At 37.8% G+C, this 22,249-nt stretch overlaps 2 protein-coding genes and 1 long non-coding RNA gene across 6 annotated transcripts in view; 2 read left to right on the top strand and 1 right to left on the bottom strand.

Moving 5' to 3' along the window:
* The window catches only part of primpol (primase and polymerase (DNA-directed)), a 7,315-nt gene extending 1,638 nt beyond the window's left edge, over positions 1 to 5,677 (top strand). Inside the window, exons 4-14 of one of the 2 annotated variants that reach the window (XM_036000044.1) lie at positions 323 to 470; positions 945 to 1,041; positions 1,130 to 1,281; positions 1,392 to 1,554; positions 1,659 to 1,756; positions 1,883 to 1,969; positions 2,090 to 2,213; positions 2,295 to 2,371; positions 2,516 to 2,562; positions 2,689 to 2,925; positions 5,153 to 5,677. In XM_036000044.1, the coding sequence (XP_035855937.1) occupies positions 323 to 470; positions 945 to 1,041; positions 1,130 to 1,281; positions 1,392 to 1,554; positions 1,659 to 1,756; positions 1,883 to 1,969; positions 2,090 to 2,213; positions 2,295 to 2,371; positions 2,516 to 2,562; positions 2,689 to 2,922 (1,227 nt within the window). In that variant the 3' untranslated portion in view covers positions 2,923 to 2,925; positions 5,153 to 5,677. The remainder of the gene's footprint in view (positions 1 to 322; positions 471 to 944; positions 1,042 to 1,129; positions 1,282 to 1,391; positions 1,555 to 1,658; positions 1,757 to 1,882; positions 1,970 to 2,089; positions 2,214 to 2,294; positions 2,372 to 2,515; positions 2,563 to 2,688; positions 2,926 to 5,152) is intronic. The other variant, XM_031276961.2, reaches the window with a different exon arrangement.
* acsl1a (acyl-CoA synthetase long chain family member 1a) overlaps positions 3,370 to 22,249 on the bottom strand; it is a 25,700-nt gene continuing 6,820 nt past the window's right edge. For 2 of the 3 annotated variants that reach the window (XM_031276956.2, XM_031276955.2), the window contains exons 2-21: positions 18,591 to 18,805; positions 17,384 to 17,498; positions 17,229 to 17,293; positions 17,020 to 17,121; positions 15,553 to 15,652; positions 15,245 to 15,420; positions 14,982 to 15,014; positions 14,677 to 14,728; positions 14,514 to 14,587; positions 13,731 to 13,808; positions 12,776 to 12,910; positions 7,732 to 7,866; positions 7,347 to 7,442; positions 7,165 to 7,237; positions 6,974 to 7,062; positions 5,846 to 5,962; positions 5,304 to 5,447; positions 5,094 to 5,195; positions 4,939 to 5,010; positions 3,370 to 4,618 (exon numbers count right to left, since the gene is read on the bottom strand). In XM_031276956.2, the coding sequence (XP_031132816.1) occupies positions 4,478 to 4,618; positions 4,939 to 5,010; positions 5,094 to 5,195; positions 5,304 to 5,447; positions 5,846 to 5,962; positions 6,974 to 7,062; positions 7,165 to 7,237; positions 7,347 to 7,442; positions 7,732 to 7,866; positions 12,776 to 12,910; positions 13,731 to 13,808; positions 14,514 to 14,587; positions 14,677 to 14,728; positions 14,982 to 15,014; positions 15,245 to 15,420; positions 15,553 to 15,652; positions 17,020 to 17,121; positions 17,229 to 17,293; positions 17,384 to 17,498; positions 18,591 to 18,785 (2,094 nt within the window). In that variant the 5' untranslated portion in view covers positions 18,786 to 18,805 and the 3' untranslated portion in view covers positions 3,370 to 4,477. Of the gene's footprint in view, positions 4,619 to 4,938; positions 5,011 to 5,093; positions 5,196 to 5,303; positions 5,448 to 5,845; positions 5,963 to 6,973; positions 7,063 to 7,164; positions 7,238 to 7,346; positions 7,443 to 7,731; positions 7,867 to 12,775; positions 12,911 to 13,730; positions 13,809 to 13,860; positions 13,939 to 14,513; positions 14,588 to 14,676; positions 14,729 to 14,981; positions 15,015 to 15,244; positions 15,421 to 15,552; positions 15,653 to 17,019; positions 17,122 to 17,228; positions 17,294 to 17,383; positions 17,499 to 18,590; positions 18,806 to 22,249 lie in introns of all 3 variants that reach the window. The other variant, XM_031276958.2, reaches the window with a different exon arrangement.
* Positions 16,581 to 22,249, top strand: part of LOC118494813 — a 19,090-nt gene continuing 13,421 nt past the window's right edge. Inside the window, exon 1 of the long non-coding RNA XR_004897008.1 lies at positions 16,581 to 16,658. This is a non-coding gene — a long non-coding RNA (uncharacterized LOC118494813). The remainder of the gene's footprint in view (positions 16,659 to 22,249) is intronic.

Genomic DNA, 22,249 nt, shown 5'->3' with positions numbered 1-22,249 from the left:
ATTGGGGAAAGTAACAAGAACATCGGAAAAGTGACAAAAACATCAAGAAAAGCAACAAAAGTGTCGAAAAAGACGACCAAAACGTTGAAAGATGTTATTTTAAATTTTGACCCCAAAAAACAAAACGTTGCATGGTCGAAGGGAAGACAACACAAGGGTTAATGAGGGGGGTAGTAGTTAAAGTTACTTCTGGAGACTGGAATTGGTTACATTGGGAGAAACATCTGGATAGATTATTTGTAGTAGTTATCTTGTTATTTTCTTACCATAAAGCTGTATGATACACAGTATATTCACCTGTCTGTGTTTTGTGTGTTGACAGTATGTTTGTGACAAGCTAATGGAAGTTTATGGGATTGAATGCTCCGCAAAAAATGTCCTCAATCTTGACTCCAGCACAGAAGAGAAGTTCAGTCGACATCTCATCTTCAATCTCCAGAATGCAGCTTTCAAAGATAACATACATATGGGTATGTTCAGAGTTGCATGGAGGCAACAATACAGTAATACAATAATTCTCAAAGTAGGGTCCGGGGATCCCCAGGGGTCTGTGTCACTCTACCAGGGGGTCCGTGAAAAGTTTTTAGATTCATTCATTTAAATTATCATGATAACAAAACAGAAATATATTTTTTTACAAAAGGGTTCCTTAGTTAAACAAATAATATTTACATTGTTAAATCTACAATAGCTCATGGATTAATTGTGTAATCCAACAAATCTATAACTCTTAAAATCTGCTACATGTTTATTTTCTTTCTGATACATTTCCCCCAGTGTGTTCTTTCACATAACAAGGACTATATAAGTGTAAAAAATAGGCTACGTCGAATTATTCCAAGGGACATACATGAGGGGGTCCCTGGTATATTCTCTATCTTGTAAGGGTCCTTGGCAGAAATAAGATTGAGAACCTCTGAGTTAATATATTCTGTTTTGTTTAGGCAGATTTGTCCATGCAATTCTTCACCCAGTCCTGAGCACACCCAACGGTGGCCTGGCTGTTGGGATAAATTCAGTGGCAGAAAACAGTGAAACACGGTTAGTTTTTCAGACTTATGAAAATAAATATTTAAATGTCTTTGCTATCATCAATGTGTTTTAATTTCTCGTATTGATGTATTGACAGCGGAACGCATGCTGTTTCTGAGGAGACGCCAGCAAAGGCTGATGAGATGGCTGAAAGTCCACAGGCCAAGAGGCGCAAGCAGGAAGAGAGAGACCTCAGGTTCCTCCAGGTGAAAAACAAGGATGGCCAAGTGTGTCTCTTTGTTGATCTTGGTAAGAGAAACCCTACATTACATTCATCACCCCTTTTACACAGATTCTTTGTAAACATTGCCAGTATGTACGTATGAATAGATAATTATGGTTGTCATTTGCAAAAACAGGTGTTTACACCAAAAACAGAAATTTCCGCCTTTACAAGTCATCAAAAGTGGGAAAGAACGCTGCATTCACGTTGGCAGACGACAACAAGTTTATTGACAAACCTAAGAAGGGAATGTCTGCCGAGCAGAGTGTGTTCTTGGCTTCCTTAGTCTGTAATGTGAGGTACATTGAACACCTTTTTTAAAAAAAAAAAAACGTTTTCTGTGTGCTGAAAATATTACCTTCATCAAGCCACAGCATTAGAGCTCATTTATGTGTTTTATTAGTTTCACAGGTCAGAGAATTCTTACGTCAGACTCCCCAGAAACAAACGAATCCAAAACCTTGAGGTCTGATTGCCAGCAGGGATCAGCCACAAATCCAGGTAACACTGAACTGACAACAGACATACTCGCATAATGTTTTATATAATTAGTAAGCTTATCAATATTGTTCAACATAAATACCTTAAGTTTATGTAATGTTCATTTTCCCCATCCGTCACTTGCAGACTTAATTTCTGGCTGCCTGTCGTCCCCTCATAAAGAAGTGGACAACTTTGTATTAACTGTGGTTAAAAAGGATGGCGTACATGGAAGTAAGTGTTTGGGCTTATAAAATATATGCTTTTGCAAAAGATGTCACTTTCAAAACATTTACATATCTTGTTCGGGACCTTAGGGCTGCTGATTATTTTCTCAATAAATCAATGAAGCAGTGTTTACTTCAACAGGCATCAGACGGTGGAACTACTTTGCTGCTGAACAGCTGCTCGTCTACGACATTGCAAAATACCGCTGGTGTGAAAACGTGGAAAGGTTCCATAAAAGCAACAACATCATGTACGTACGTATTCATGTTTTTTTTGTTGTCTTTAGACATGCTCCACTTCCCTTCTGATTTGGTCTCATCCTCCTCTGTAGGATTGTTGTGGACCTCAAAGAGGAAGAGTGGTACCAGAAGTGTCATGACCCTGAATGCAGGAACTTCAGGTCCCCAAGTAAGTTATGACCCTGAAAGCTGCCATTGTGACTTTTTTTTTTACACAAACAACTCAAGGGCACATGATCTGTCTGTGGGGTGATAAAGTGCACAATGGTGGTAGCACGACCAGTCTGAGATAAACATTTCTAATGTCTAACAGGTTACCCACTGCCGCAGGAGATCTGCGTCAGCTACATCATGACTCTGGTTGGTTGGTTTGCTTTACTTGAACTAGCATCCTGACGGGCTAAACTAAATATGCCAGAAATCCTGTTGTCTTCTATTAAAGCTCAAAGACACGGTGTATGATAATGTATTCCGTTCACTTTACAGGATGAGGAAGACCAAGCTTACTTAATGGACGACGCTGGCAACATTGTACCCAGCCAGGCACCAAACCAGGCCCCACAGAGGGCAGTGTGTCCAGAGGAGGAATCAACTGACGCTTGGGGAGACGGACAGGATGATCAGGACTATTTAGAAAGCCTGGACGACTTTGAACAAAACAGCGGAGATATCTCTGATCAGCTTCTGCTCAAATGTATGGCAGATTTCGACTCCCAGTAGAGGGTGAGTTTTATGTTATTTTGCACTGGCTGGACAGCATCAAAGTCAAAACTTTGTCATCCTATTAGCATCTACAAGCAGTATAGCATGTAATAAATAGGTTTTAACACTATGATGTAGTACAATGTACACCCATAAGTGGTGGCTGGTGTATAAACAGATCATGAATGACAATATAGTAAAATAATAGGTAGTCTTCATAATTGTTCATAAAAAACACTTAAAATATCCTTAACTGCTTAAAACTACATCAGTGTGTTATAAACCAGTTATTAAATGTTTAAATAGTGCTTATAAATGATAAACCGAGACTTAAAGTGTCACCAATGCATGCACTAATGCACTTTATGCACTCTAACAAAAATAGATTTCCAGCTACCAAAACATTAAGAAATCATGGATCCATAAAAACATTTTCCAGTATAAAAGACTGAAACTTAACACCAGTTTTGGAAGAAAGTATTTATTTGGATCAGTTGAGAAATAAAGATACTGTACTTATAACTTGAGCACAAAACTGCACCTTTGCCCTTTTCATATCATAAGTCATTCAAGAAAAACAAAAAAACAATATGGCTTGAACAGTCAAGGAGGCCTCGACGTGCTGAGAAGATCATAATCTAGTTAAAACATCTGAATTCACAACAAAATATTTAGTCGCAACTGAAATGTTGCTCCGTTTTTACATAAGAAAAGTTAATGTGAAATGCTTCATGGAATTAATTTGGAAAAACTTGCTTCTTTTAATAGAAACCGTGATACCAGTGTTCAAAATATTTACCGTGAAAACTGAAATGCATAATACAATTGAGTGTGAAGCTTTATCCTGCAACCTGTGGCACTGAAATCTGAAACAAATAAACCATGCCTTGTTAAAAGAAAACAAAAACGACCAAAAAAGGCACAAAACGTCCATTAAGCAACAGGATTCCCAAAAGGCCATGAATTAAATTGTGGACTAACACAGGTTTATCAGTCCTTCAGCATTGAGAAACATGGGAATGCAGGGAACTACAACTACAGAGTATCAGGTACAATACTCTGCATACAAATAGACTTTAGAGCAGATACACTATTTACAGGTTTAAAGATTACATTAAAAACCAACTTTAATAGATGGAACAAAACATTAAATAGTCTGGTGTAATATATATATATATATAAATAGTCAATATTAGTCACTTTGAAATCATATTCATGGGATCCATTTCTGTCTCCCAAGAATTAAAACGGCAAGAAATGTTTTCCCCTTTCTGACCTGGAAGTAGTCAGACTTAATGGCAGTTTCAGGCATGAGCAGGTCACATTTCGCCTTTGTGTTTTTTAACATCATTATGACATATTCTGAACTAATTAGCCAGTGATAGTGGGAAACATGTATTTGTACAATTACTAGATGAAGCAGGACAATACATACCTCAAACTGAGATTCTCAAATTGGCACTGGCAGACAAATCGAGCAAACCCACCCCCCGCCCCCTCAATTGACAATTTTATTCTGGTTGTGTGCTCTATAGGACTGTCACCTTCACTACAGTACTCCCCAATTCCAAGTTTATATCTTAATTGTGGCATAGAGTTCATCAATTTGCTCTCTGAAGTAACTCCGGAGCTCAGCTCTCTTGGCCTTCAGGGTGGGTGTCAGCAGGCCGTTGTGGACAGAAAACAGCTCAGGATGTAACGCAATCTCTCTCACCTACAGAGAAAAAGAGCAAAAAAAGAATGAACAAGTAAAATAAAAGCCCCAAAATATTCAGTTTACCATGAAATTATACTAAAAGCAGCACATTCTTACAACTGATATGATATGTAAATATGGCCTTAATCAATTATCAAAATAGTTGCCGATCTGTTCTGTCAGTCAATGAAATCAATTAATCAGCTCATCATTTCAGCTCTAATTTGAACATGTTGAATCAAACATTTTGCATTTAAATTAGATTTGCTGCCTGACCAAATGCAGCAGAATGCTAGATTTAGAACTTGAAGGTTATTTTGATTAAGTCAAACAATCACCTGCTCAAAAGACTTTAGTCCTGCTTCTTTGCCCAACCTCAGAAGGTCCTCTAGAATGGCATTCTTCACATCCTAAACAGTCAGAAAAAAAATGTTAGCATGCATAGCAACAAGTGTGGCGGTGTATTTGAGTCTGTTATAGTAATAACTCTCACCTTGTTCTTGCACAGTTCAGAGTAGGAGCCTTCAATCCCTTTTTTCTTGATCCAAATAGGTAAAAAGTCTGGATCAGGTACCACTATCCCCACCAAACATGCCTGGAAAATACAACACGGATAACATGAAGATCAGTGCCTCACAACTGTACCAAACTAGAAACTGTACTGTTCACTATGATAAGAACCAGTTTCACATTAATTACTAACCTGTAAGCTGTCGCCATGAACAAATATCTGTGCCACTGGATCACTGAGACTATACACGCATTCTATTTTCTCGGGGGCGATGTATTCCCCTTGTGCCAGTTTGAAAATGTGCTTCTTCCTGTCAGTGATCTTCAGAGTGCCGTTCTGCAACAAACCAGAACAAAAACACAACTTGAAATTAAGGTTGCAACTGATGCTATGCCACTCCACTTGATACATCTATCCATAGGGATGCCCCGACCAGAGTCGATATGGGCTTTTTTATTTTATTTATTTTTACTGATCGGGGGTCAGCAGACAAAAATGAACTAAGTTAAGTGTATTAAGCTGAAGACATCTTTTAGTTACTTAGTTTACTTAGTTATTTTTGTAAACAAAAAAACGGTGTGCAATTTTATTATTTAGGCAAATACAAGTATCGGATCGGGACTCTGTATCGGCAGATATTCAATACATCTGATCGGGATCGGGGTCCAAAAAAGCTGATCGGGACATCCCTATCTATCCACAACAATCAACGATGAATAGCCTGCCCCACTTACAGGAAGCCATTTCCCAATGTCTCCTGTGTGCAGCCATCCATCCTGGTCGATTGCCTCTGCAGTTTTCTCAGGATCTTTCAGGTATCCCTTGAATACATTTGGTCCTTTGACACACACCTAGAGGGAGAGACGATAACATTGACAAAAATCCCATTTCTAGAAACTGGCACATATGCAGACAATACCATTTTTATCCATTGTAGGGGGGCAGCTTTAGGGATGGCAATGTAGGTTAGTCAGTTGCTCCACCAATTTAGTCCAGACTGAACTCTCTCTACAGCTATTGCATGGATTTCCATGACATTTTCTACAGACATTCATGATAGCCAAGAGAACGAATCAGACTTTGGTTATCCTCTGACTTTTCTTCCAACACCACCAGCAGGTCAAAGGTTTATATTTGTCCAATACTGCAGATATTTGGTCAGAAACTAATGCCATTTCCATCAGCCTCAGCTGTCCTTTGTGTGTAGTGCTAATTAGCAAAATATATGATGCAAACTAGGATAGTGAACATGGTAAACATTACACCTGCTAGACATCAGCTTGTTGTCATTGTGAGTATGTTAGCATGCCGACTTTAGCATTTAGACTCTTTAACTTGCTGGAAAATTAACTTGTTCATTGTGTTCATCATGATTTACTTTGCTTTCTTTATTTTCCTCTGCAGTCAAGTGTGTTTTCTGACCCAAACTACACTGTAATAAAAGATTTATCATACAGTTTTTCTCATTTCTTTTGGTTCTTTTCATAAACTATGCCTGATATCAAGCTTCTGTTCAGAGATAGCAAATGTTAACATGGAGCTGTTTTAGAATAAGCTACACTGGCCATGTTAATTGTGATGAAGAAATACTGTATGTCACCACAAATGCAACAGTATGGCTTCATGTGCTTTTAGTTCTTGGCATGGGTTTTATTGGGCTGTGTATATACAGACTGACGGTTGATGAGATTAATTCACTGTTGGTTTTGGTCTTGATTTATAATAAAAAGTTAAAACAATTCCAGAATTAACCTTTAAGTATAAGTATCTCTACAAAGTACTGTTAGTTAAATACAAAGCAAGTGCATACATTTTCCCACCCACTGAATGTATTTGATTGTTACTAAAAAAACACTTCTCACCTCTCCCTCTCCATTGGCTGCCAGGTAGTTCATTTCTACCACATCCACTAACTTAACAGCGTTGCAGGGCAGAGGAGGCCCAACGTGACCTGAAGACACAAAATAGTCACAGTTCAGTTTCATGGTTCAAATTTAAAAAACCAAATGTCACTCATGGGCTGTAATACATGAGAATGGACAAGAGTCGTTACCTGCTGTCCAGTCCCCGGGCATTGTCATGGAGCACCCAGCTGTACATTCAGTCTGGCCGTAGCCTTCATAAAACTGGAGCGTAGAGCATGTTTTTAGTGGCATTCACGAAAACAAAACGAACACAGTTATTGATAAAGACTGGCCAAACAATCAATGAGATGGGCGAGTGGATGTGGCTCACCTGACAGCCCAGTGCAGCTCGTAGGAAAGTGAGGATTGTTGGAGACACCGGTGCTGCTCCTGTAATGATGAGTCTGACACGACCACCCAGGCTTGCCTGCAAAGTGTGAAACAAACAGGAAGACCATTGTTTATTATACATAACATACATTATTATACACATCATTAAACCCACTGGTGATTCAAATAATAAGATTATTGTAAGGAACTTAAACAATATCAAGAAATACAAAATGTGTAGAAATAGGTATTTATCATTCGGTAGAAGTACCTGCTAACAGAGGACCGAGCCTCATTCAAAGCAAAGTATGCGTGATATGTAAGTAGGCTTTTGTTTTTTAAAGTAAGTGGAAAAAGTAAACAAAAACAAAAGATGCAATGTTTACCTGCACTTTTTTGAAGATGAGTTTGTCCCACATGCTGTCCTTTCTGACCACACCACATTTAAGCTCTGCCTCCTTCCTCCTGAAAGCAAAATCGAGCAGCCATTTCTTCAGAGGCGTGTTGGCTTGACCAAAAACCTGTGAAGAATTGAGCTTAATTTTAAATCAAAAGTTATATCAAACATTAAACAAGGCAGCAGACCAGAGAAATTGGAGAATTAGTAAACTAGAATATTTCCTGCAGAAAGTGCTTGTGAATGCTGAGAAGCTAAATTGCTAAAGCTAGACTGGATTGCTGGCATAATTGGGTAAGAAGAAGGTGAAGTAGTGAGAATAGTTGAAAAAGTGTAAATAGTTTCAATTAGTAAGAATTTCATTAAAATGTTGAATAATACCAATAAAGTATTACACAACAGTAGAATATTTTAAGTTTTTTTTTTTTTTTTAAAGGAAAGTCATAGTCATATGTATGTCAAATTAAGTGATAAAAAAAAAGTCATAATAGTCATAGGCTAGTATAACGAAAAAAGTGATGAAAAAGACAGTATACTATGTCGAAAAAAGTGATGAAAATGTCATACAGTAGTTTAGTATATCGAAAGAAGTGATAAAAAAGTCAGTATAATATATTGAAAAAGGGCATATAGCATGTCGGAAAAAGTCATAAAAAATGTATAGCATAGTATGACGAAAAAAAAGTCATAGTTTAGAATGCCGAAAAATAGTCATAGTATATTGTGTTGAAAAAAGAGAAAGTCATAATATAGTAAATCGAAAAAAGTCATATAGTATGTCGAAAAAGTCATAGTTTAGTATGTGGAAAAAAGGGATAAAAAGTCATAGTATAGCATGTCGTAAAAAAGTCAGTTTAGTATGTGGAAAAAAAAGTCATATAGTATATTCAAAAAGTCATAATATAGCATGTCGGAAAAAAAGTGATAAAAAAAGTCATAGTATAGTATGTCGAAAAAGTCATAGTATAGTAACTGTATGTCGAAAAAAAGTCAGTTTAGTATGTGGAAAAAAGTGATAAAGTCATTGGACAGTATGTTGGAAAAAAACTATTAAATAAGTCATAGGATTGTATGACCAACAGTCATAGTACAGCGTGTCGAAAAAAAGTAATAATTTAGAATGTCGAAAAAAGTGATAAAAAAGTCATAGGATAGTACGTCGTAAAAAAGTCAGTTCAGTATGTGGAAAAAAAATGATAAAGTCATAGTATAGTATATTAAAAAAGTCATATTATAGCATGTCGGAAAAAAGTGATAAAAAAAGTCATAGTATAGTACGTCGAAAAAAGTGATAAAAAAGTCATAGGATAGTATGTTGAAAAACGCTATTAAAAAAGTCATAGTATGACCAAAAGTCCGCCCTGAGCGGTTCAGTGCCTTGCTCAAGGGCACCTTGGCAGTGCCCAGCAGGTGAACTGGCATCTTTACAGCTACAAGTCCACACTCCACGTCCTTATGGAGACTTGAACCAGCGATGCTCCGGTTCCCAACCCAACTCCCTGCGGCCTGAGCTATTGTATTGTATAGTATGTCGAAAAAAGTCATACTTGAAAATGTTGAAAAAAAATCAGTTTAGAATGTGAAAAAAAGAGATAAAAATACTTTTTAGTATGTGGGGAAAAAAGTGATTAAAAAGTCATAGTATAGTGTGACCAAATGTCATAGTATATAGTATGTCGAAAAAGTGACAAAAAAGTCATAGGATAGTATGTTGAAAAAAGCTATTAAAAGTCATAGTGTAGTATGACAAAAAGTCATAGCATAGTATTAGAGGTCGACCGATTCATCGGTTTTGCCGATGTCATTCATTACACAGTACGCGAGAGCTAAGAAGGGTCTGCTGGCATCATGCATTACAATAGCGGCCTCTAGAGGCGATCACTGATGCCTCGTGTTGTTTATTTTCGACACGTGTTACTGCGCGCTGCACGGAGAGCACATGCTGTGCGGAGAAGGCTGACATCAGATGCTCGTTTAAAGCATCGACAGCAAAAAGGTATGTAATACAGTACATTTTGTCATATCATTATAAAGTTATTAATTTGTTGAATAGATGCTGCATTAGTAGAGAAAGAACAGCACAACAGTTTGTTTGCTTTCGAGGCTGAGATGACGTTAAACATTAGTAGTAGGCTAACTTACCTCAAGCGGTTAAAACACTGACAAAAATCCGACCCAAATGTCAGAATCAGAACCCTAAAGGATCGTCCACGATCCTAAACGGCACCTCTGATTCATATTTAGATAATTTAATAACAGTTAAACGTAGACACTTACTGATTGCTGCAGCTAAAAGCCAACGAGTTAGCCGTCACGGGGGTGTCTTTCTAGCCTTCACAGGTGATTTTCTATCCAGCCTGGAACTTGTGCCTTTTTTCGGGGTTGTTGAGCATTAAATCCAAACGGTTACATCCGAGATTTATCCACTTGATGTCCATAATTCATCACGTTTTCTGTCATTTCTGCCGCTAACTCCGTGCTACCCATAGACAGTAGGTGCTACCGACAAGGGAATCTCCCATGATGCCTTTGTTTATGTTTTCAACCAATGGGAAGGCAGATCCGTCACACATTACGCCTTATATGGGCATCCAAGCGAGAACAAAGAGAATAAAGTGGGAAAGATAGATCCCTCCAGGTCAGAGATCGTCTGTTACCGTTCTAAACCGTTCTACAGAGAAGAATGGCGTCACTGTTTTGAGATTTGGCATACATTTGGGCATTTTTTGAAGAAATGTAAATAGTTTGTCCTTTTTATATGAATTATAATGCTCATTATGTTTATTTTTGCACTGGATGACTCCAAATATGTAGGAGAACTGTTTTAGACAACACACATGCTTGTGTAGCATTGCTGTGGGTGTAATATCAATAAATATGACATTATTATTTTGATTATTGGCAAAAGCGTCTGGACTTTTTTTTTTAAACAATGTATGTATTTTGTCAACTGTATAAGTTATAAATACTATCGGTCGATTAATCGGTTATCGGCAAATACGGCCCAACCTAGCTATCAGTAAAATCCACTATCGGTCGACCTCTACATAGCATGTCAAAAAAGTCATAGTATAGTATGTCGAAAAAAAGTCAGTTTAGTATTTGGAAAAAAAGTGATTAAAAAAAAGCTATTAAAAAAGTCATAGTGTAGTATGACCAAAAGTCATAGTATGTTGAAAAAACTGTTAAAAAAGTAATAGTATAGCATGTCAAAAAAAAGTGACAAAAAGTGATAGTACACACACATGCACAAATGGAGAGATAGAGTGAGTGATCTGCACTGCTGGACAGGCGCCCTGAGCGGTACAGAGAGTTTGGTGCCTTGCTCAAGGGCACCTTGGCAGTGCCCAGCAGGTGAACTGGCATCTCTACAGCTACAAGTCCACACTCCACGTCCTTATGGAGTGATAAAAAGTCATAGTATAATATGTAGAAAAAAAGTCATAGTATAGTATGCTGAAAGTCATAGTATATTATGTCAAAAAAGTGACAAAAAGTCATAGTATAGTATGTTGAAAAAGTCATAGTATAGCATGTCGAAAAAAAGTCATCCATGAGTCATGGAAATGTTGTGTAAAACAAGGTCATATTTTTCCTTGTATTTATGTATGTTATGTATGTATGTGTTATTTGTTTGCAAAAATGGGAACTGCTGGGTCCGTGAGATGAGAGAAGCACAGTGTATGGGCGGTGTGCACACTCTACATTACGGCCAAGCATGCACCCTTAAAATAGCATCTGAATAACGCACCACTGACTTTAGACTAGGTTTTTCCTGGTCTGTGGCGGAATTGTTTTCTGAAACTGCAAAATAGCACTAGGGAACGTTTGCGCCGGAACACACCTCCTCTTTTTGCTTAACCGCCCCGCGGGTGCGCAAGTTCATTCCCTAATTTACCGACATGAGTCTGTGGAGGGAAAAGTCCGCTGTGTCGGGTGCAAAATAGGAATGATGATGCGTCAGTGTACAAAGTCAATTGCGCTGGGTGCAAGATAGGGCCCATAGTATATTGTGACGAAAAAAGTAATGGGTTAGAATGTCGAAAAAAAGGGATAAAAAGTCATAGGATAGTATGTCGGGAAAAAAAGTCAGTTTAGTATGTCGAAAAAAGTGATAAAAATGTCATTGCCTAGTATGTTGAAAAAAACTATTAAATAAGTCATAGGACTGTATGTCCAAAAGTCATAGTATAGTATGTTGAAAAAAATAATAGTATAGCATGTCAAAAAAAGTGACAAAGTATGTGGAAAAAGTGATAAAAAAAAAAAAGTCATAGTATATATTGAAGAAAGTCATATAGTATGTCGAAAAAAGTCATAAAAAAGTCATAGAATAGTATGGTCAAAGAAAGTCTGGAAGAAAATGCAAACCCCACACAAAAAGGCCCTGCCCAGAGGGAATCGATCCAAGGGTCAGAGTCTATTGGGCCTACTTGCTGGTGCTAGTTTACCATGCCACTGAATAATAGAAAAAAAAAGATAAAAGTCATAGTATAGTATGTCAAAAATAGTCATAGTACGGTATGTAGAAAAAAGTCATAAAGTGTCATAATATAGTTGGTCGAAATAGTCATGAAAAAAAAAGTTATAGTATAGAATGTTGAAAAAAATTATAGTATAGTATACTATATTGAAACAATTCATAGTATAGTTTGTCAAAAAAAGTAATGAAAATGTCATAGTATAGTATTTAAAAACATATAGTATGTCAAAAAAAAGTGATAGTATAGTATGTAAAAAATAGTCATAGTATAGTATGTCGAAAAAAAGTGATAAAATAGTCATAGTATAGTATGTTGAAAAAAGTCAGTGTAGTATGATGAAAAAGTCATAAAAAAAAATAATAATAATATGTCAAAGAAAGTCTGGAAGAACATGCAAGCTCTACACATAAAGCCCTGGTAAACATTGAAGAAGCCTGAAAAAGGCCTAAACATTGCATAAATAAATAAAAGAAAATCATGAGTCAGCTGGCTCTTTTCTTAACTGACTTTGGTAGACTTTAACATGAGTAACATTAGATAAACTCTGACCTTATCAAACATGCGGTTGAGTAGACGTGGAACCACAGGGAACACTGTAGGCTGCAGCATTTTCAAATCGTCCATCAAAAGTCGAATGTCGCCTTGGAAATAGCCGATTCGAGCCCCGTGGATGAGGATGACACACTGATGAAGAGAGAGCTGTTTATTTATATGTGTTGCAAGTTAAATCGTTCACAATTTAACAACAGGGAGGGGAAGTGTTGTTGTGGACATTTCACTCCATATCCAAGGTGTGTTATTTAAACCCACTGTATTTTCCAAATTCAGAAGGTGTTACTGGTCATGCTACTAAGTTATCTTAAAGGTGCAGTAGGTAAGACTTATAAAACTAACTTTCTGTCATATTTGCTGAAACTAACTGTTGGTGTCTAACTGCGTGTTAATCACTGCTCATGCACACACATTCATTCATTGTGGGGGGAAGGGCTTAGGAGACCGTTTTGGGCTTTAGCAGAAAGGGGGGAGAGACTGAGAAGTTGTTGATGTTCACATTTTTGGCTAAGTCCTGGATCCTCACAATCCTACCTACAGCACCTTTAAAAAGGTCAAGGATGCGTGAACATTTATGGATCACAAATTCATCAAAACAGCTAAGGAGGACATTAAGTTGACCAACACATGCGTGGCATTTTTGGTGCCACTGCATAACACCAAACACAGTTTCTCATTTTCTTTAAAGCTGCAGGGAGCTGGGTATCATTTGAAATCTTTTGGTACCTGTGCCAATACAGTACACGAGTTTCAGCCCCAAAGCTCAAGAAGTTAAGTTTGAAGGAAATCATGATCATTTCATCATCATTTTGATCATTTACAAAAAAGATGAATTTCTAAGTGTATCATTTAATAATTCATAATAATTCTGACAGTAGTCCTATGACTATTTAAACGCCACTTATAATTTCATTGTGCAATACATCTGAAGGTTAACATGTCCAGCACATACCTGCACAACCCTCTCAAACATGTGAGCAAGGGGGAGATAGGATACATGAATGTCATGGAGGTTCAGCATGCAGTGTACCTGTGGAGAACACAAAACAAAACACATGCAGGTCAAGCATGGCGTACTGTACCTCCACCACCCTCTCAAACATGTGGGCCAAAGGGAGGAAGGAGATGAGCACATCTTTATTGTTGGGCTTCAGCTTGCCCTGGATGACAACATACACAGGAGCAGGACAGAGGAACATTCTATACTATGAATTTTGATATTTTTACAACCTACTATGAATTTTTATATTTTTACAACATACTATACTATTTTTATGACTTTTTATATATTTTATAACATCCTACACTATGATTTATGATTTTATATTTTTCATGACATTTTCATGACTTGTTTACGACATACTATATATATATATATATATATATATATATGACTTCTATGACATTTTTGTGACGTATTATGTCATGGCGAGATCGGATGGAGAGTTTGAGAGACTCAAAATCACATTTCATTTAATTGACAGAAGATAGTATTTGCTTTTTTTTTTACTAGAAAGACTACTGTACTTTACTGCTTTATCTTTGATGTTCAGTTCTAGTGTATTTTCATGCTGAGACTGAAAATCATTTTAAATGCATAAATGAATAAAAAAAATGTAAGGGAATATTTCTGAATTAAGAGAAGCAGAAGCATCCACCTTTAAAACAAGAGGGCTACAATCAAACATACATTGTTAGACAATTTCTTCCAAGTCTAGCTGGTGTGTTTGTTTACCTCTGTAATTCTAATGAAAGCTGCAGTGTTGGAGATTACATTTCCATGAGTAAGCATTGCACCTTTTGGGTTTCCTGAAAGGAAAATAATGATCATGATTATACATGGGGTAAAAAAATAACATTTTCAAAAGGTTAAAGTTGCAAACAAGTTGTGTAATTACCTGTGGTTCCGGATGTAAAGCAGATTAGTGCAAGGTCGTCTGGTTTAGGGAGCTGTAATCAGATCACAGATCTACACTCATGCATATGAAGCCTGAATTGCTATTGCATTAAAAATGTGCAAGATGCTATGTTTTAGTACAGCGCAAAAAAGAAGAAAAATCTTCCTTTCAGAAAGAATTCTGCTGATTACAAGTGAATTATCTAAGTCAAAATAATTGTAATTGTAGTAATTTAGTAAGAATTAGGAGCTTTTTTTGTCACGTAATAATCAACAGGTCAAATGAGGTGTGCTATTCCTACTCACCACTGGTTTCTGGAGATTGGCTTCACCGATGGCCTGGAACAATTACAAACCGTACAGTGAGACATAGCATGTTTGCGGGAAGTGCTGAGAACAATCATACTTTAAAAACACAGTGCCTCACGGCCTAATTTCCATTTAGTTCTGACCAGAACATAATTGAAAACAGTATGATTCAAAAAGCAACAGGAGAAAGTTTCATGAACATCTGCTGATGGTTCATGCTCAGTAGATAGTGACGCCCAAGATCAGGTTGTTATTCTCACCTCAAACTCCTTTAAACTCAGAATCTCAATGCCACACTCCTGTCCACGGGACACCAGCTCGCTGTCGAAGGGCTCTATGAGCACAATTGTCTTCACCGTTCGTCCTTTCCCACTGATACAGTCTAGAATCAACCGAGCCTTTTGGGGTACGTCACAAATCACTGTTGAGATGGAGGCTGGAAAACAGATGGCACCAAATTAACCACTTAGTTTGTGTCAGTATCACAACTCTGTGTCCTTCATCTAGAGCGCTGCGATGACAATGCAGGTGGTGTGTGGTTAGTGTTTGAAAGAGAACTTTTGTGTACCTTTGTCGATAATGTAGCCGATGGCCTCTGTGCCGAGTGTGTCATACAATGGAACTGCCACCATGGAGTATGTGTAACAGGCCAGCTCTGAAATGGTCCACTAAGAGACAAAAACACAGAAAACAGATCAAAATTACTAATGGTAAAAAAAAAAAAAATGATCTGAAGGAAATGACTTCACAACACCCACCAAAATAAGAAAATGCTCATAATATGGCTACAGCAGGAGTACTACAGGCAGGACATCCAAACTTCCGAAACCAGGATTTGTTTACATGCACAAAACATAACCAGGATACTCCAAACCAGGATACTAGTGTGCATGTAAACGAGAATTCTGTATGGAGGGCTATATACTGTAGTAGAGAGGCACCTGATTATCAGACTAAATTAATTTGATAGTATGTTTGACTCACTGATATAATGCGAGCAGCGATTCAGAGGTGTGGAACCAGGCTAGTGCGTCAAATGGCAAAATCAATAAACAAATTTGGACACGACTCAGGTCATTACTCTCATCCAGCAGCAACGGTGCTGAGTCACTCCCTCTTCTTCTCCTTGCAGTTCTCATGCATTCATTCCGTGTTGTTGACTGTATAGTTGCTGTGACAGTTGCCAACAGTATGTTGGTGTTCAAGTTGTGTTGCTGTGCTGTCTGTTATAGTGTAAAACATTCTAAAATGAGTCTAAAATGTTGTTAATAACTATGAAATATAAATAATCCTGGTCATCTAAATTAATTCAAAAACCATGAATGTCACGCTGCATTAGGGTTGTGCCGACGGATGATATCATCGTGATGCCATGCGCCCCACCCTGTCAGACACACACTAATCCTAGTCGTGGGCACTGGATGGGAAATTGACAAGTGTGTCGGTCTTAAACTAGCAAAGACACTTGCGTCAGGCTTTGCGCTGTGCTAGACGGGTGCGAGATGGGCCCCTCAAGTGGAAGCTACTTTTTTCCCCTCTACCTGCTAGTAACATTGGACACAGCGGTCTCGAGCGAGACAGAAAAAAACGCAAACGTCCCACTTTACTGTCCTTACGCAGATCACGGACATCTGATTGACTTTACTGCACCGTAGTTAAGTGAAAGTAGGTGAAGTTGTAAAAAACTGCCCCTACCAGCCCCCCCCAATGACGATATCATCATCCATCGCCATGTTTTACTGTGAGCATCGTCAACTGCCAATTTAGGGGACATCGTCCAACCCTACTCTGCATTTACTGTAGTATGACATCCTTATATAGACTGACCTTCTCGTAGCACCCCCAACTCTGACTGAATACAGTGCCCCTGTCCAGCAGTCATCTAAATGTACCTTTTTCAGTATTTGCAATGCATGATGGCAATTAGTTCTCGGCTGGTGACAATTGATTGTAAAAACTTTTTTACATTTCATTGTGTGATGATCAGAGTCAGAACTGTGCAACGTTAGCGCACGGATGATGCCATGTGTTGTACCTCTGGCCTGTTCTGGGAAAAGATGCCAACGAACTTGTCTCCTGTATGAGAGTGTCCTCTGTGAAGGAGAGCAGAGCCGATGTGCTCTGCTCTGTCTGCCACCTGTGCAAAACAAAAGTCAGTTTTTTTTTTAAAATGTATTGTGACTCGGCTAGTTATGGATTTATACATACAAGTGGAATGTTCAATGTCTGTGATCCACATCTTACCTCTCTATAAGACTGCCACTCATACGGCTGGTTTGGTTTCCTCGATCCTAGACAGGGTCCATCATCTGTGAAAGAAAATAAAAGCTCACTTTTATCTACTGTACATTCACTGAAAGAATTGTATCATACGTAATTGGTGCAAGAGATATACTGACTTGATACTTTGAGCCCGCGTTGGAACACCTCATACATCGTGCATGCATCGCTGTAGAAGTGTGTCATGGGCTCGTCGCTGTCGTTCAGTACCGACCTCCGTGCACGGTCTCCACCCTACGACAAAAGAAATCACAAAGTTACGACTAGCACTGACACCTCAACCTCAGGACACATTTCTCTGATCGTAAGCACAGATAAAAAGATGGAGACCCCAGGAGGTTCCTCTGATATAAACATGGATCCTGTACAGTAGATGATGCAGCAGCAATTAGAATTTAAGATGAAATGTGTAATGACAGAAAATTGTGGGACAAAAGGCAGCAGTAGTTGGTGCAAGCCATATATATTCAATGGAAGCCAGGCTTTCCATTGACTGGTTCTTGTGTCTCCTGAAATATTTCCGATATGATCAGTCATTCCTTCTGTAAGAATGACCACTGGGCTGCTAGACTGTGAAAAATCTACTTGATTCCTCTTTAAATTAATAAATGTTCATAAACCACTAATCAATACCCACTAATTTCTAATACGTCGATAACTGTGCAGTTAATGTTAATAGGTTATTAATAATGGGTTTTAAATCCATGCAGTTGTAAATGAGATGATCGGTGGTCAATTGTCCATTAATTAAAGAACTTAAGCTGAAAAGACAAAGCAAGTGTCCTGCTGAAGGAGGATACATATCAACCAAACCCATTTTTCACAACCAGGTTCATTGTATCAGTGGCTTAAATTAAGCTTTGATTTTTTTGATTTTTAACCACAAATACAATTAATTATACATAATAAACCCTTTAAAAGGGTGCCATTAAAAACGTGATTCAGGAATGACAACTCTGACACTATTGATAAAGACCAATGTAATCCCAGCTAAGGTAAAGTTGACTGTGCTGGTAACTTTTTAGTACTCTAAGTGTGACAAACAGTGATGATGTCAAAGCTTGTAATTCAAAAAGACTTTTAACAACTTTAGCTGGTATTAAAGTTCCTGGGAAGGATTGCATCAACATTCCTGCTGAATGAGGTCTGCTGACTGGTTTCCTTCCAGTAGTTGGATATGGCTTCAGTTATTCCTCTAACACGCAGGATTACAAGACAGCGGACGGGCCAATGTGTCATTGTTTTCTGTGCTGTTGGATCCACATTGCATGAATTCATTCAGGATATTAGATTTTTCCAGAAAAAAAAAGAGAAGAGAACACCTACTGGGATTTCCACTGACTGCAGGCCGAGGTCACAGGGGGGTGTGAGGGCTTTGGGCCGGGTGGCGAACCAGTAGGTGGTGATGGCGGCGAAGGCACCCATGCCCATGAGTGCATTGGTGGGCAAGCTGCGCATGTAGTGCCGAAAATCTTCCAACTCGGGAATCCGCAGCTGTCTCAGGACCTCCTGAGCCTGCATGACTGTTCTCTGCACTGACCCTGCAGGGAAACACAGACAGGACCATATTACATTTGAAACATTTAGTCTACACTTCTTCTGCATGTGTGCAGGGGCGTGAGAATGGGCCCTTGCAAGTGATTCAGATTGCCACCGTGGAAATACTCCTATGCCCAAAGAAGATCTCACGATCATTGAAAATCAGTTCCATTTGCTATAGGTTATATGCCCTCGAAAAGGCAAAACCATTTCCATCATGGTTTGTAAAATAGTGAAAAATAACAAAATAATATACTTATTTTACATAAACTATAAATGAACTATGAAAAAACTACTAAATTAAATGAATAATTATTTTATTTTCTTTGGTAAATATTATATACAGATACGCAATGATGATTGCTGGGTAATATGTTGATGTCAAGTCTCGATTTGATCATGTGACGACTAGCTACATGGTAGCTAGTTTAGGTGCAAAATCTGTGAAGACTGTCATGCTGAGCTCATCTGCAAGCTGAACGCCGTGTGTGTGTGTGTGTGTGTGTGTGTGTGTGTGTGTGTGTGTGTGTGTGTGTGTGTGTGTGTGTAGTAACCAGCATGCACTCGGGCCCGTCGTAACTACCTTACGCCACTGCATTTGTATCTCTGTTCCAATTAAGGTCAGAGATATGTTTGGAAAATATTGGTTTTATTTTAACATAAAATTACCATTGAGTGTAATCAGAGACTTACTTATTTACTGTAAATTTACGGTGTCATTTTGCGCAATTTAAAATGTAATTTTAAAAGGAAATTGTCTACAATGGGGATGTGTGGTGATACAGCAGGAGGTAGTACTTATCTTTTTATTAATGGGTCTCTTGTTTTAGACCATTACACAGCAACATGAGAGTCCGCTCACACTGAAGAAGAAGAATAGTGGTCCCATTCAGAGTTACAGGCAATTTTCTACCATCTGTGAATACACCCCATCCAATAAATGTTTGTTTTTTACATTAACTCATTTTGTACTGTTCTTTATTAGTTAAAGATTATTTATGTCTATAATTGATAGTTTAAAAGCTTGAAAGGTACAGTACATTGACAGGAAATTAATCAGCAACTATATGGATAATTAATTAATTGTTTAAGTCGTTTTCTAACTAAAGAATCAACTGTTTCTTGTTTAAGGTTCTACAATGTGTCAATTTCTGATTATTCTGCTGGTTTAACAAAAAAAAAAAATTAATTTTTTGTTGGGATCTAGGTAATTGTGATTAACAGTTTTCTGATGTCATATGGATTAATGCATTAGTCAAGAGAATAATCTTCTTATTAAATAATTACAAAAATAATCGTTAGTTGCAGCCCTTACATTTAGTAATGGTCCCTGGCTGGAATCAGACAGGGGATATTGAAGCTCTATGGTATGTGTCTTAACCATTAGGCCACCAGGACGACACATTTTTTAAAACTGTTACCACCCAAGAATCAAGCATATTTCAAATCAACAGCTGCCCCAGCAAAAGAAAATCTCATCCTCAATTAGAGCCACATGTAAAAACATGTTATGTAGTATTATTTCTTATTTTTGGCTTTGACAGATAACAAAAGATTTGAGACCTTAAACATTGATATGACAATTTCATTCGACCCTCCTAACCGCAGAAACCTTGGCTTTAAAGATCTTAACAATATGTCCTTGTATATAATATAAATAGGTCAGAAATCTCCTTAAAATTCATAAAGTTTTGAGTTGATTTTAATAATTTTTTTTATAAAAAATAAAATGTAATTAGGGGTGCAACAATTGCAAATTTCTCAGCCGATAATGTGTAAAATTTTCATTTGGCCGATGTCAGTACCGATGCTTGTTGTTTTCTTTTGAGCCAGGTAAACAAATAAATCTCATCATAAAAAAATATATTATATATTATAACTCACTCAGGAAGCAGGAGGATTTTCTGTTTTTCCATCATCTCCAACTCCGACAGTGGCATGGGGTCTAGAATAGTCAAGCTGCAGGCTACCGGTAAGCCAACGTTACCTGTGTCTTTAGCTGCATGCTACAAGTCAATAAGGTACGCTGTCCACGGAATTTCACCTTCTCGAATGCTGTGGTTAACACGGGCTGGGTCATTCTGTCGGTCTGTGCTCTCTTGGCCTCCAGGTCATCTCTCTGATTTTTATTAGCTTTAAGGTAATCGGTGTACACTTGAAATGTCACAGGAACATTCTTTTTTGGGACGGGCATTGGAAATTAGCAATAGCTATAAATGCTGTGATGCTGTACATTGGAGATGTGTTGCACAAATGTCTATGTCTAAGCATCTGTCCCTATTCAAATAATCATGACATGAAACAAATGAATGAAGCAGGGTATAGGCTACTCTTGTATGAGTCAGACCAATTAACACAACATTGTGGCAGTGCAAAATAGATAAACATCAGCTACTGCCATCTGTGCCCGTCACCTTATTTGCCAATGGGCTGATGACAGTAAATAGGGCAAAGATCGGCCGATTCCGATGTCCAGCCGATACGTCCGTTTATCCGTATTTTTAAATCATTAATTGATTTCCTTTTATCAGGGGTATCTCATTTCATGCTCAGCTATTCTTGTTTTACGCCTTCCTATAAAAGTAGTATACATTTACTGAAGTGATATGCATAAAGATGATCATTCAGAGCACAAAATTAAATACTACAGTAGCAGAAATCTGTTGTTTAAAAGAACTAGACATTTAGGTCAAATATGCTGCTGAAAATACTTCTACGTTCGCCATTGTTCTTGTTCTGCACTACCATTAACAATGCATACAAAAGGAAGATGTGCTATCCCATTCAAAAGCTTTGGCAACAAAGACACTGGAAGGAAATATGACTGCACGCACACTTTTAAAAGATCACGCGCCTCCATGGAAATTGGAAACAACCACAGACGCTGTACAATGAATGCTACTCTACTCATGTCTGAAGGGAAGTGAGACTTTCTGGTCTGGTATGTTTTAGAAATGACTCACTGGGCTGAAACTTCAAACTTCAAAGTCTTGGACATATGGCTCTGTTCCACTAAAATTTTAATAGAACAGTCAAATGACTTCTAATTACATGTTAATGTAAAAGATTAGATGAGCCTGTGGCAAGAAAGACCAATTTTAAACTCACCAGCTAATATATCTAACCAGCAGTTATTTTTCAATGAGGCTATTACATCTGAATACCGAAATACATAAATTAGTAACTCACACTTTCAACATTTAATATTTTGTTTATTTTTATTTATTATCAGACTCTGCGGCTTTATGTACATGTTCAACTCCTTTGACCTGTAGATAGAACGGCAATTGCCCTGTAGGTAAATAACTGCCACACACAGTACAGTAGGTAACAATTGACTTCTCACCTACTTCAATAATTAACACAGGGCCTATGACAACTGGGACCAGTGCCAAAGTTTTGTAGAAAAGCTCCCAAACAAGTTACTTTTTTTAATGACAACTTAC

Source organism: Sander lucioperca, chromosome 4, assembly GCF_008315115.2.
Source record: "Sander lucioperca isolate FBNREF2018 chromosome 4, SLUC_FBN_1.2, whole genome shotgun sequence".
NCBI lineage: Eukaryota > Metazoa > Chordata > Actinopteri > Perciformes > Percidae > Sander > Sander lucioperca.
The sequence above is the reverse complement of the archived record's forward strand: the minus strand, read 5'-3'. Positions and strand labels throughout refer to the sequence as shown.